The sequence below is a fragment of the Anarhichas minor genome, unplaced genomic scaffold, assembly GCF_050575085.1.
Source record: "Anarhichas minor isolate MPS153535 unplaced genomic scaffold, ASM5057508v1 ptg000033l, whole genome shotgun sequence".
In the NCBI taxonomy this organism is placed as follows: Eukaryota; Metazoa; Chordata; class Actinopteri; order Perciformes; family Anarhichadidae; genus Anarhichas; species Anarhichas minor.
This window is the reverse complement of record NW_027466479.1, coordinates 9,055,164-9,069,456: the sequence shown is the minus strand read 5'-3', so window position 1 is coordinate 9,069,456 and position 14,293 is coordinate 9,055,164. Positions and strand designations below refer to the sequence as shown.

At 45.0% G+C, this 14,293-nt stretch overlaps 1 protein-coding gene across 1 annotated transcript in view; it reads left to right on the top strand.

The window, feature by feature from the left end:
* LOC142965343 (RNA-binding motif, single-stranded-interacting protein 3-like) overlaps positions 1–14,293 on the top strand; it is a 256,699-nt gene that overhangs the window by 185,600 nt on the left and 56,806 nt on the right. The window contains exon 8 of the mRNA XM_076106256.1: positions 3,015–3,094. Within this exon, the coding sequence (XP_075962371.1) occupies positions 3,015–3,094 (80 nt within the window). The remainder of the gene's footprint in view (positions 1–3,014; positions 3,095–14,293) is intronic.

The following is a 14,293-nucleotide window of genomic DNA, read 5'->3' as shown; positions in this document are numbered from 1 at the left end:
ATAGCGAGGGAGGGCTGAGCATCAACGCGTCCAGTCAAGAGAATCACTTGAAACTCCGGAGGACGGGTGATGGGTTCAACCTGATTGTCAGACACTTTCTAAAGATGGACAGCAAAAAAAACACCAGAGAAAATCTCTATTTTTTCGATTATGCAGTACACCGCCACATAAATCATTATTACAAGTGGAGTGTGCGCTGTGTATGGGGCTGTTAGGCTTTAGTGAGAGAGAACAAAAGCGATAAAGAGGTTAGCTTTGCTCCATGCCGCTCCTCTCTGTGTCACTGGGCTGCCTCCTGAAGTGAAAGCTTTATGGAAGGCTTATTGGCATGTTTGTGTAACTGTGTTGTGTGCGCGTCAACGCGGATTAGGAGCTTTATTGGCATGATTCTGTCATCAAACAATATGTCAATGGCATAAACAGAATAAAATATACACACACACACACACAGCAAGTTGTGATGTACTACAATACATGGAATATAACAATCAAACTAATAAAGAACACAAAAAGCATTTGACTTGAGGTCAAGTATCATAATACTTCATAGGTGCTGCTCACTCACTGACATATTTTTGTAAGGATTATCGTGTATTATAATTCCCATAGTTATAATACATTATAATCTTTTTACAATTCATTATAATGTAATTGTAAGTTACTCCAAAGGGAAAACATGTTATTATATAACACACAAAACATTATACACTTATTTTTTACTTGAGTTAGAGCACCCAATGACCACTTAGAGTGGCTTCATCACTCAATACTTTATTCTTTATTATATTATAATGCATTATAAATATGTATCTAATGCATTATATACGGTGTCAAAGAAAGTTCTCAAAGCTTCATCTCTTTTTTTCTTTTATTAAAAATATTTTGGGCCGTCTGTGAGGAAATGGTCTCCACCTCCTTTGTGTCGGCAGAATATTTTTTATAGAAAGTAGAGCTGAATATAAATCCTTTGGTGCTGACATAAATGTGTCCTTACCACTAAGTGTACTGTCAGCCACTGACAGCTGCAGAAGAAGGTGGCCTTGTATTTGTACACTTTTTACTCTCCTTTGATCAAAGTAGTATTGATTTAAATTATCCAATTACAAGTTGTATTAAGGCACAGTCCATTCACGGCTGCTTGATTTGATTGAAGTAATTTGAGAGGTCTAATTTATTTTATTAAATGAAAATCGACATAATGAATAAAATCAGATATAATATCAGACCATACCCAGCCTTTATATACGTACTCTTTTCAATCAGATGAATGGCAGTGTTTTTACTGATCTCATCTCTAGATGCTGAGTGCTCGTAATGTGTTAAAGGCCAGTTGTGATTAGCTGAGTCACACTGGCTGCTTACTGTATTTTCAAAGAGAAAAGAAAAGAGAGATAGGGAGAGGGGGGGGGTACGGGGTCAGAGAGAGATGGATGATGCCAGGAAGTGTGAAAGATGACATATTCTAAAAAGAGTGGGGAGAGGAAAAGAGAGAAATTTGTTGATGTGGATCACAGAGAAGCAAACGGACGAGAAGAAAAGGAGGGCACCCAAAGTGAGAGAGATGGAGCGGGAAAAAGAGAGAGAGAGGGAGAGAGGGAGGGAGGGAGGGAGGGGGGTAACGGTGAAAGATGGAGGAAAACACCAAGGGTGAAAGACGAGGAGGAATGAGAGAGACGTCAAAAAGAAGAGGTGCAGACGGGTCGGGAGTAAGATGGATGTGACGGAGAGAGAGATAAAGAAGCTATGGTAAAAAAAAAAAGAAGGATGAAGGTAGAGATCGAAGAAGCATGAGAGAGACAGAGGACAGAGAAGTGAGAGGCTGACAGGGAGATATGAGAATTCTTGGAGGTGAGACCGAATAAAGAATGAAAATGTGGAAAGCAATGAATTCTGCACATTCCAAGATTACCATAAGCAGAGGCATGGCAATCACTCAAGCCTGCATTTAAAAGCCCATTTTAAGACGAGTCCTTTGTGCGTAATCTGCATGGTAACATATGTACACTGGCTGCAAATTCGCGCACACAGCTGTGTTTTTAATGCTGCTGTAATAAAACGTTACACAGACGGCCGTGTTCCACAGAGGATGAGCTCCCCTGACTCTTCCTCCAGCGCCAATATGAGGTTCACGTTCTTCGTTTTTTTAGGGAAATGTCTCAACAAAATATGGATGGATTGCCACGAAATTTGGTTATATGCACATTCATGTTCCTCTCAGGGGGTTATTGGTGTCTGTGTGCTCATGATGTGAGAGATCAGAGCCCTCCTGCTGGTAGGCTGCTCGGCCCAGAAACTTTTGATCAAGTGGCCGGAAGAAGGGGGCGAGTGAGTCAGCTTCCTGCCCTCTCTCTCTCTCTCTCTCTCCCCCCCCCCCCCCCCCCCCCTTATAAGCACGACATTTCCCTTCTTCATACCTTCTTCTACCTCCCTGCGTTCCCTGTCGCCTGTCCCTTTCTCTACATTCGTTATGAACTTCTGACTCACGACGTTCCCCAGCACATAGACAGACTGACTCTGGGTAGTGTCACAAATTATGTTTTATTTTTTTTAGAATAAACAGAGTGACACTACCCAGCCAGCAGGACACAGTCTAGTGGGGGTCTCCTTGTTGTTGTAAATGTGTCATCGGTGGCGGTATTTAACTTCGTGCTTCCGGTGCAAAAATGGAAACCAGCAAAGTTGAGTTGATTACGACTGCAGCACTGCTCTCAGTGGACTGAGACTCACCTTGATATATTTTGGTTTTTACAAATGGTATCGTGGTGTAGATGAGAGGTAAGGTATTCTTATCCGTTTGTGACAGTTAAAGAGTGTGTAGTGCCACAAAGAAACCTCCATTTGCACCCGAACTAAATTAATTATATTCACCACAAGCACTCCCTTTGTGTCATTGTAGTTTAGTGTCAGGGTTAAGCACTTATACTGTATTTCTAAGGAAGGACTGTCAGCCTTTGCTGCAGATGGATAGCCAGTGTTTTTAAATGAAACCCCATGTATCACTTTTTGTGTTGCAGGATGGAGTCCACAGAGAAATGTGAAGTAGTGATACAGCATTTCAATGGCAAATACCTGAAAACCCCGCCAGGCATTCCAGGTGAGTCTCCCGTCCTCTTTCACTTTACATTGTTCTTGCATCACCCATTTCCCTTTTTCTTGGAAAATCATCACCCTTTTTCGCTGTAAGAAACCGCCTTTCTAATTCAATTATGGTAATTTCTCATTTTGGATCTGCCGGACAGCTTGATAGATTGTGTATACCGTTGTTTCTGACACCTGAAGCTAGCTGTCGTGGCTATGTGGCTGAATAGCTGACGATTCTGTAGGTATCCTCTCTCCCTCTCCCTCTCTCGCTCTCTCTCGCTCTCTCTCTGTCACCATCTCTTTCCCTCCCTGGTGCCGCTGCTGCAGGCTGAAACTTCTCGGGCAGGAGAAAATCCTCTTAATATTCACACTCACGCCTCTGTGCTGTTCTTCGCAATCTACTTAAGAGCTTGCACTCTCCCCTCGTTCCTCTCCCGCTCCTGCTCTCTCCGTTGCCGTGTCCTCTCTCCTTCCTATCTTTCTTCTCTGCAGTCACCCTCGACAGTGGAACAAGCTGGCCAAGGAGAAAACAGGCAGGGAAAAGAGGGCGAAAGAAAGAACATCACAAAATCTAGACACGGTTGCGCCACACTGTGTGTTAGCACGGAGATGTGTCTTTTAGTCGGGGTCCAAAGTGCCGTCACTATCCCAAAAAGTTTCGAACAAAAGGAGACATGGGAAACGCTGGAAACAGAGCAAGTCTCTGAGGGACTAGGGGTGACAAGAGGTGTTAGCAAAAGGCAAAGCAAGGTGGAAGGAGAGCAAAGATATGAAAGAAAGAAAGGCCAGGATGAAGAAAAAAAACATGCCGCCGAAGCACTTTTGGGGCCAGGTGCTGCGACGCCTCCCATGCGTCCCGGCAGGACGTGGGGGCCGGACAGGGCAAAGACGATGAGATCTCCTTCACCCCCGCAGCAATTTTATTAACAATACTTACACCTCCAACCAGCGGGACTGAAAACAGACCCATAAATTGCTCCTCCACTATTCAGTAATACCTCAGAAAGAGACTGGATGTAGGATCTCCACATATGCTCAGCCACTGCATAGCCAGCAGCCATTAAAGGCAAGGTGAGTGGTTATATTGAAGTTGAGCCGTAATAGGAAACCTTTAAAGCTGTAATATCAGGCTGACCTTCCCCTTTAAGAGTCTATCTCCCGGCCACTCAGGCTTTATTATTGTTAATGGATTGTTCAGGCTTGTGCCAAGCATGAAGATTTACCGTCCCGATCGAGGAAATCCGTCTGTGGAATTAAGAATAGTTAAGTTTACAAGGTCTGCTCTGGTCTGGTGCTGCTCTGGTCCCTCCTAAAGGGTCCATGAGATCTCTCCTATTCCTCCATGGATACCTGACTGTGTACACTCACAGGACTCGCAAAAGCTGTTATTGTTCCTTGTGTTGTTGCTGTTTGTAATTTAAGGAAATGCCTGTGATAATCAAATCCTCTGTTTATTACAACTTGGGTCTTGTTTTTGGTTCGTCTGACTACACTTCTTGCCCGGCCTGGTTTATTTTTTAGCAAAGACGCATTGATTCCAGATCTCAGGAATTAACTTGGTGACTCCAATGTTGGTGTTACTGATAGAAATTATGTCCAAAACTTGTAAAATATCACCCAAATTGTATTAATAGATAGTTATTGCATTGTAGTTTATCATCCGCAACGGTTGAGTTGTGCATGAAGACGTATGAGGAGCCAACTGTATGACCAATAGTGGAACCACATTTCAACCACATGACTTTTGTTGAAAATGTTTGGACCTATTGAGTTTTTTTTGCTTTTGGAATACTTCAACAACGTGTCATCCTTGCATCTTTTCAATTCTGGAACCGTACCCTAAGTCGACATGTATCGGTACGCTTCAGATTCAGATATTCTCTTCATGAATACTGAAGGATAAAGGATCATTCTGTCATTCCTCTGATACTTTTCCCAAAGTTTTTAACATAGAAGAGGGTGGGAAGTGTCTCTTTCTGACATTGTCCATGTTGCGTTGATGTCGGCGAAATGGAGATCTCTGGACATTCCTCCGTTATCAAACTCAGATGTTCCTCTGCGGACGACCCCGGGACTGGTTCTGTTTCTCACACAGGCAGCGAATAGCCCTTTATAAATATGTATTAGTGTGTGTGAATACAAGTGTGCACGTCATGTGTTCTCACTACTACATTTTTGTCTGTTTTCTGATTCATGCGTGCACATTTCAATTTATGCATTTTAAAGCTGGAAAACACACGTGCTGTATTCGTGTGCTGTGTGTGTGTGTGTGTGTGTGTGTGTGTGTGTGTGTGTGCGCGTGCGTGTCATGTTGGTGGTATTTCCCCAGAGCCCCTTGCTATGCAGGGCAGCTTCTTTATCCATCCTGATTTGACAGTTCAGCGGCAACCCCCCCCCCCCCCCCCCCAGGGGGACCCTCGCCACACACAGCACAGCAGGAGCGTGCATGTGTATACTTGTGTGACAGCCATGACTACTACACTCTGTGAGCCTTGACACATGCACACACACACACACACACACACACAAACCACATAAGCACAGAAATTGTCATGCACCACTAACTTTGACCTGAATGGAATGTCAACATCCATATAATGCTAATGAAATCCCCTTTTTTCCCTCCAGTTAGCTTTTGAAACATAGTCCACAAAGTTACTGTGGTAGCACAAATACACACACACACACACACACACACTGCAACATTCTTAGCACGCATGCATGCACACACCCTTCTCGATGCACCGTGCTTGCTCACCAATCCTCTCAAGCTCGTATCTGACAAGCCTCTGCATTTCCAGCTTAGCTACTCAATCACACTGTGTCAAGACGTGTGTGTGTGTGTGTGTGAGAGAGAGAGAGAGAGAGATGGGGGTTGGTCTTGTTATAGCTGCCCTCTTCTACTCAGGTGTGTCCAGTGGCAATAGAAAAGGATATTGAGTTGTAACCTCGCTGTCCCAAACCAGGAAGCAAATGTCTGGATGTCAGGTCATCTGTTAAATTCAACTGACCACGGGGGGGGGGGGGGGGGGGGAATAAATGGAAACAGAGTCACCACACTGGCAGGAAGTTAACATTGAGTCGCAGATAAAATGTAGTAGTGAGACACGGCACAGGAAGGAGATACGTACAGAACGCAGGATTGCAGAGATGCTAGTAGATGGCAGCTAATGGCGCCACGGACAGCTCCCATACACTTCTTATTTCAATTTTAATGTAATAGCCTCCAACTTCCTTGTGATTACATGAGGCGTTGAGTTGATTTACAGTGTATGGGGGATGATAGCAGATGGTCGCTGATGATACTTTAACAGCTTAACCTATTATTACTGTTAAGTTTGAATGAAACCATGTCTAATTTCACGGCGGTTACATGTGTTGTTTGGAAACAATATATGTTTTAATGCACTTTTGATTTGTGTTACACTCAGAAGTGCTGTATCAATACAATAAGGAATTAGTGCATTAAACATTATGGACAATTATATTCTTTATAAGCAATAAAACACACCATTATCAAAAAAGAAAGAAAGAAGGCAGTGCTTGCCAGGCACTTTAATTGAATACTTGTCCATGTATTCCAGCGAGTTCTACAGAAACAAGTGCATCTAATCAGCTATCCAGACCAGGTTTTTTCGACGAATGCCTGGTTGATATGAGAGGTGCGTAGCCAGTCACAGAGGCCTGCCCCAGCCTCTCTGCTCTGCCCACGTCTGATTGTGATTCGGAGAGAGGGACATGATCGATAGCCCTGATGGAGCACTACAGCTGTTTAGCTATTCTGTGCAATGCGGCAGCCGCTCTCTCCTCGCCGCTGTGACCGGCTGTGAGCCCGCATACGCAGATACAAACTCATCCACATACTCCCTGTGGAGAAAGTGCACGCGTGCCCAAATACACACAGGCGGGTGTATTCTCACCTTTGGACATAGACTGCATATACTGCATGCATCAATTAACACGCTCATAACCACAGTACACGTGTCTAAAAGTACATAAGATACACACACATACTGCAGACACAATAAACTCTTTTCTGAGAAAGGATCCACTTTGTAGTTGGAGGTGAGAATGTAAGAGTTATCCTTGTTTTTCAGTGCATGTGGATTTACTCAATACAGAATAAATAGAATTTATGAAATGTGACTACAGCAATAAACCATACTGAAGTGAGCCCAACAGGGACGCATTATGATTTACACTGCAACCCTGAGCACTGGGAAAGTCAAAGGAAGCGCAGATAAAAAGTGATTTAATCCGCTGGCTCCACTGAGCCTCGCTGATTAAAGCCCTTCGTCCCACAATGCATTAAACAGCTTAGAGATGACACCCTATGGTAAATGTAATTTGAACCGGAGATACATTAGCCATTGTTTGCTTTTGGCAGGTGAGTAATCTCATGTGCATCCCGTATTGTGAGTGAGCCGTGACAGAGAGGAAATTGATAACGTCTGATGCATGTTCTGTCTGAGCTGCTCGGGCGAATTGCCGCTCTTCGTGCTGTTCGACTTCATGTCGTTGTCAGCAATCAAACAACAGCTGAATAAACGAGAAGGTGTGTCTTCAGAAGGGCTAGACACAGGTAGCGTTGAGCGTTGCCAAATGACAGCACCAGACTTGAATCAATCCAGCATGAATGTCTGACTGTGCAAATAGAGATTGGGTCCAGACTGAATGTGCAGTAACACTGCAGCTTCTTCCTTTTCCCTTCCGTTGTGCTGCCATATTGGCAGCAGACCTGAGAGTGGGCTCCAATATGGTCCAATAGATGCTGGATAAATAATGGAAACCACATCAGGAAGCAGCCACAGTGGCCCTGGGACATGGAACCAAACGGAAACATGCAATATGTACAAGCCTTCCTGCGTCTCTGTTTTTTTTTTACAATACTCTGGCATTTCTCCCTCTAACTTTATCTGTTTTCACAATTTCTCTTCAAACCACAGTGTCTGTTTCTTCTCACTCACACGCTGTCTTTCAGTGTGGACTCTATTCTAATGTATACATAGACAGTTTTTTAAGGCCCACAGTAAAAGCCATATGCTTCATGGAGACTTGTGGGAAGCATCAGTGCTTCATGAAGTCCTTATGAATGTGATTTCTAAATTTACTTCCCCTATCTGTGAGAGATCCGGAGGACGCCCGGGCTTTGTAGAACTGTCAGGCTTATGCCAATCACAGTTCACAAGGGTTACTAGTTAGCAAGCCCCCCCCCACCCCTCCCCTTTTAAACAAAACTGCACAGACCAGAAGATAGTGCTGGCCCGCCGACACATCCCGTCATTATTTGCCGAACACCAGGGCCTGTGCCACCGAGGGCGGGGGAGCTGTTGCCGGGGGTGCTGTTGCAGAAAAAGATTCCCCCGCTGTTGGCGTCCTCACTAAGGCAACGGCGCCGAGACAGCAGAGACAGCCCACGGTATTAAAACGTCCCTCGCTGAATTAAGGCGAGTCCCAATTCACTTGGTAAGTCACAAAAAGCCCTTCTGAAGCTGTCAGTCATACTCGAGTAATCCATGTTAATTTCTGCAATCCCTCCCACATTCCCCTGGCTAATAACTGGCCTGTCAGCGGGCCCATTTCTCTCCCCTATGGCGTGTAGATTTAGCCAAGTAGGTTGGTGGCTTGGCTGTCAGCTCGTCTCAGACATGGCTGCCTCCGCCAGCATGCCAAGGCACATTGTTCCCATGATGCATCCGTGTGCCATGCGTGGGTGCTGATCTGTGAATTGTTTACATGTACTGTTTGCCGTCCTCTTTTTTTTGACAGAAACAAAAGGTCAGATCCGTTATGTATTGATGATTCACTTACCGCCGCTGTCACCCTGAACCATTCATATTTCTGTCTCTGTTTGTGATACACAATGACAATCGGACAGCTTTTCGATATGCAGTGCTACGGATAATAATTAGCCACCCGTCCTCCCTCTCAAATGCGCTCCTCAGGATATTGCATCGTAATGAAATCTGTCGTCTTGGCGTGAACCAACCCCCCCCCCCCCCCACACACACACACACACTCTCTACCCCTGACTTCACCCGCCTCCCATTACAAGCCGCACACACAGGAAGTTATTATTGGCATCCCCAGTAAATCAGACAGCTTCCTGAAAAAGGTTCAATTTCCCCCGATGCACTTTCTCATTATAACCTTATCTCGCCCACAGACAATAATCTGGATTTGTCACGCTTTGTTTGTGTTGCCGCTGAACTGTATCAATCATGAGCGGAGCCGGTGGTTAGCGCAGAGAGGAGGAGACGGGGAGAGGAGCCACGGTGTGAGTGGATCCGTCACCGAAATATATAGCATTCACCTGCTGCAGTCCCCTTCCACAGAAAATAATATAAGCCCTTTGATTGGCTTCAAAGTTTGTTTAGGCAGAGGAGAGGAGCCCCGGCTCCTGGAGGGGTTTAGGCAGGAACAATTGACTTTGCTCTCCACTCAACCACATCTAATGTGGAGCGAGACCGAATGTAGGCGAGACACCACGAGGAGAAGACACATAACGAGGGAGGGTAATAGAGAGAAATATAGCGGGAGGGCGATGGGAAGAAACAGATTAGGAGCTGAGGAAATGTGACAGGAATAAGAGGGGGAGATAAAAGAGAACAGATGGAAAAGGGCAGAGGGGGGAAGAAAGTGATGGGTGGCGCAGGGAAGCAGAGGAGTGAAAGTTGGAACAGCCCGTGCTTTTGGAAGGTTAAATTTGAGTAAAGTTTAGGCTGCTGCATCTGCAGAGATGAAAGGATGACATTGGCCGCGTGCGACCGCTTCCTGAGCTTGACCCCCGTGACCCCCGGCCCAGCTGTCCACCGCGTTGATCCCTCTTTCTATCGTTCTCCCTCCTCACCGTGCTCGCATCTCTCCTGGCACTTTTTGTTGTCCTTGCTTTAATGCTCTCTCTCTCTCTCTCTCTCATCCGTCCCTCCCTCGCTTATCTTTCCCTGCCGCCGCTGTCTTTCATCGCTCACTCTCCCCTCCCTTCCTCTCCGCTCGCCATCCTGCACGTCGGCATCACGCACATTCCTGTTCTCCCCCTCCCTGATGCTCATCGATGTAACTGGATTCAGCTGAGTGCACACAATATTAGTGCCAGCAAAATGAGCACCTGAGGCCGCTTTTATTTATGGAGAACATTCTTCCTCTCCTCTCTTTTGTTTGAGACGCGTTCAGCCGTGTCATTGATGTGTTCTTATTTCTTCTGTGCCGTGGATTCACTCGCAGCGTGGACAGCAGACACTTACGACACAGTGTTTTTATTTTCCCGTGGAAGTGGAGCACGGTTGGCTTAGAAATCCTATTGGGCCTTGTTCCAAAAATGCTCTTGAATGTAATGTGTGCAGACATTTATAATACACCCAGTAATTAAAAATACATTCTCTCAAGTGTTGCCTCATTGCTGGTTTTAGCAGTGCTAGCTACATGGCTTTTTGGCTACAATTTGTCAGCAACTATTTGTTGGATCACAGTTACAGTTTATACAAATATCCACTATCCCCACCCATCGACTTGTTCTATGGGTTTGGCTTTTGAATGGAAAGTCACGATTTTTCTTTTACAAACATTTATGATCCAAACATTTCCTCCAGCGCCGAAGATCAGGTCACCTGGTGCTGATTAGCAAATGTTAGCATGTTGATCGATGAGTTTGACGGCTAATCGCACATTCATCTGCCGTATTTCGGTGCTGCAGTCAAGACCCCCTAAAACAGAGACCAAGTCATGATCAAGACCCGAGTGTGTCGAGACAAGATCAAGACCAGACCAGTGCGAGTCGCACACTGTGCGATGTGTTCAGACATCAATCAGACAATGCACAGGCAATGTAGGGATGTCCTCCCAATTGTGGTCTTGAAATAAAATCCACAGTCCTCAGACCGTGACAAGATCAAATGAAAATCCCCAACTTCTTCAAAAAAGTGGTCTGGACCAAGACCAGTCTGGAGCACCACAACACTGCGGCTTTATTGAGCAAAGTCATAGATTGTTTTATTTCTGCTAACGTCTGAAACACAGCTGTGGACCAATTGTTGGTTGAATGTCTTGCACAGTAGTTGTTTAGGACTTTGGCAGCGTTTCTCATACCTTTCTTTCCAGTGAATTATATTCTGGCGAGCTCAGGGGCTCACTCCTGCCAACTTTACAGTCATAAGCAAAAACAAACTCTTGAGTTTTTCTTTTTATACTTCTCCCCAGAGCTAACCGGGCTCTCCACCACTCCAAGGAATGAAGTCCTGAGATGCACACATTATCTTCACAGGTCCCTAGATTCCGGGTTTTTAACCATCAGTCATCTTAATCTAATGCAGGACCTGAGGCGATGCATTTCTGTAATATTCAGCCTCTCAGCAGATACAGCAGGTCACTGAGCTCATAGCCTTTTGGCCAGCCGGCCAGTCCTGCAGAATGAAGATTAAGTTTGCTGAGGAGGATAATCATGCTCCAAGGTCTCTGTGGTATGCAAGCAATTCAGAAGGCTTGCTCTCTGTGGCTCACTCCTCTCTGTCTCCTGCACCTTTCATCAGTTACAGTATTGCAAAAGAAAAAAAGAGAAGAAAGATCATTTACAGCTTTGTATTTTCCACTGTAGCACGTTTTAAGGTATACATTTTGAAAGTGAGGAGAAATAGTGAGGTTCTGCCGGGTCATCTGACGGACCGGAATTGACCTCGAGACTAATTGTATCCTCTGCGTGCTTGCGTCAGGGAAGCAGGCATCAGTTACACCCGACCACGTCACTGTCAGCGTCCCCGGGACACAGAGGGCAGTGAGATAAATCTAGCTGCCGCCCCCGAAATAGAGCACGGGCCTCCATTAGAACAGGACGCGGGCTGTGTGGGAACAAGCAGAGGTCACCGTGGTCAGCAGAGTTATTTCTGGAGCGCCCACCGGACCTCCAGGAGTCGACGCCCATTCATTCATCCGACCGCCTGCCAGCGGGGTAGGGGACACACACAGAGACGCACAGCAACAAAAAATGTGTACACACCTACGTGCTCTGCCAATGGACGATCAGTCGGTGTGGGACACGTTCCATTTGATGAATCTCACCGCGACGGTGTCATGGCTGCCAATTTTTCCTCTTTTTTTTTTTTCTTTTTTTTGTCACCTAGAGCTATTTATGTTTTTGTATATGAGCGTGTTTGTATGAGAGCTGCCTGCTGGTGTTTGAGCTGAAGGACGATGGAAACACACCTGGTTTTCGGGGTGACCTCATGTCTCAGACACACTGTCTCTCCGTCTGTCTCCGTTCCCTCGGCTGGCAGCACTGCTCACCGTGGTTATTGGATCACGCCTGTGGTTTTTTTTTTGTTTTCTTCTGCTGCTTTTGCTCAGCTTATGTAGATGATTTACAGTAGCTCGCAGACATGGATGCACACTTTCTGCAGTCGCACGAAAACACAGACGACACAGAAAAAGGAAAGCACTCCGACACGCCAACAGAATGATTTCTTAGTCTCTGTTTCCTACCTTTTCTTCTTTGAGCCTCTCTCACTCCTTACCATCATACACACACACACACACACACACACATCAATAGTCCATTAGGAGTGTGTTGCTTTCATTACCTCCAGCTTGGCCCTGAGACAGCCTTCAGAGTGGAGTACAGCAGAGCAGAGCTGGCCAGGATTGCAGTATATATAGCGAGAAGTCTGGTAATTGCCAGCTCTCTGTTCGCTCTATCCTGCCTGCGCGTCAGGTGGAAAGTATGAATCGGTGGTATCTGGGGACCACCCCCGGTGCGCTGCGCCGCATCTCGCTACAACTGTCTGTCCCCCCACAGGGCACAAGTAATAGGGGGAAAACAGAGTGCTTAAAGGCCTCAGAGAGTCCAACAACTGCCACTCTAACAATACATACCGCCGTGGGAATGAAATCAAAAAAATAAAAAACAGGCAGCCCACACTTGCAGCTGAGAGGCGCCTAAAGATATACCCCGTCTAGAAGTCTCACTTTTCACGCCTTGCTTGCTACACGGTGGTGAGTTGCTGTTACCGTAGTGCAGCTTCTCTGTCGAGGTGGAATATTTTTGTTTGTTTTGTTTCACCTGCCAGAAGGCAGAAGGATGGTCGAGGAACAAAACATTGGAGGGGTCCGAAAAATTTGAAAATACTGCCAAAATTTGAGTAAAAGCCGACTCTCAAATATGCTGTTGAATATAGAGAAGTCGTTGGACAAGAATCCCTTCACAAAGAAACTCAAGGTGAAGAATATCAAACATTCAACTGTCCATTGCAGTTGTTGCTTGTACTGTAACTGTAGAATACCAGTATCAGTCGTATTCTTCTTGTCCTTGAATGTCTCTTTGAGGTAATGTAAGATACATAAAATGCGAGCACTGTTCCAGTTTCATTGCATTGTTACGAGGTTATTTACTTGTGTAACAGCCGGAAAGCCTTGCATTTACAATCTATGCTGCTGGCGTCCATTATTCCTGGGTTGAGTGTGTAGATGTTTTGTCACAGATGTCCGCCTGGACTCAAAGAAGAAGAATAGCTTTTTTGGCCAATAATTCTTATGTTAATCACGACAATTTCACACATGTCTAATTGGATAAAGTGCCGTCATTTTCAACGGACAGGAATGTAAACTGCAACTTGACTGGTTGGTTATTGTCGTCTAATGCTGGCTTTTTCACCAATTCAACCTTTCATGTGAACTAAATGTTTAAAAGGGTGAACCGCTCTCATGCATAAATAGAAACTGAATAAACACATTAATGAATAGATCATTAGTGTTTGCAACTGCAATATGCCGATTATGTGATTTACAAAAAATTGCAAAAAAGAAATGAAGTCGATTTTTGAAGGTACAAAACCTTCAGCAGTCAATTACATATAAAGGATTTGTGGTGAACTGGCAAAAACACGCACAAGACTGTTTTCCACATGTGGTTGAACAATATAGTTCTGCTCTATTATTATATTATATTCCACTCAAATCATTCATCAAAGAAATGGTATTATACTGCAAAAGGCCTCGTAGCTCCCAGGCGAAATACACAAAGATGATTTATTTCTCTGACGTCCTTGTTAATCATACCTGCAGTACGTGCCATATAGAAGCATATACTAGTGCTTTTTTTTTTTTTTTAAATGTGTGGCCTTCACCAGCATTTATAGCAGTGGTGCCTTAATGGCCTTTTTGTGCAGCACTCTGCCAGATAGCAGTGATGTAGTTATGATAATACCGCCACTAAGTTTCCCCATTC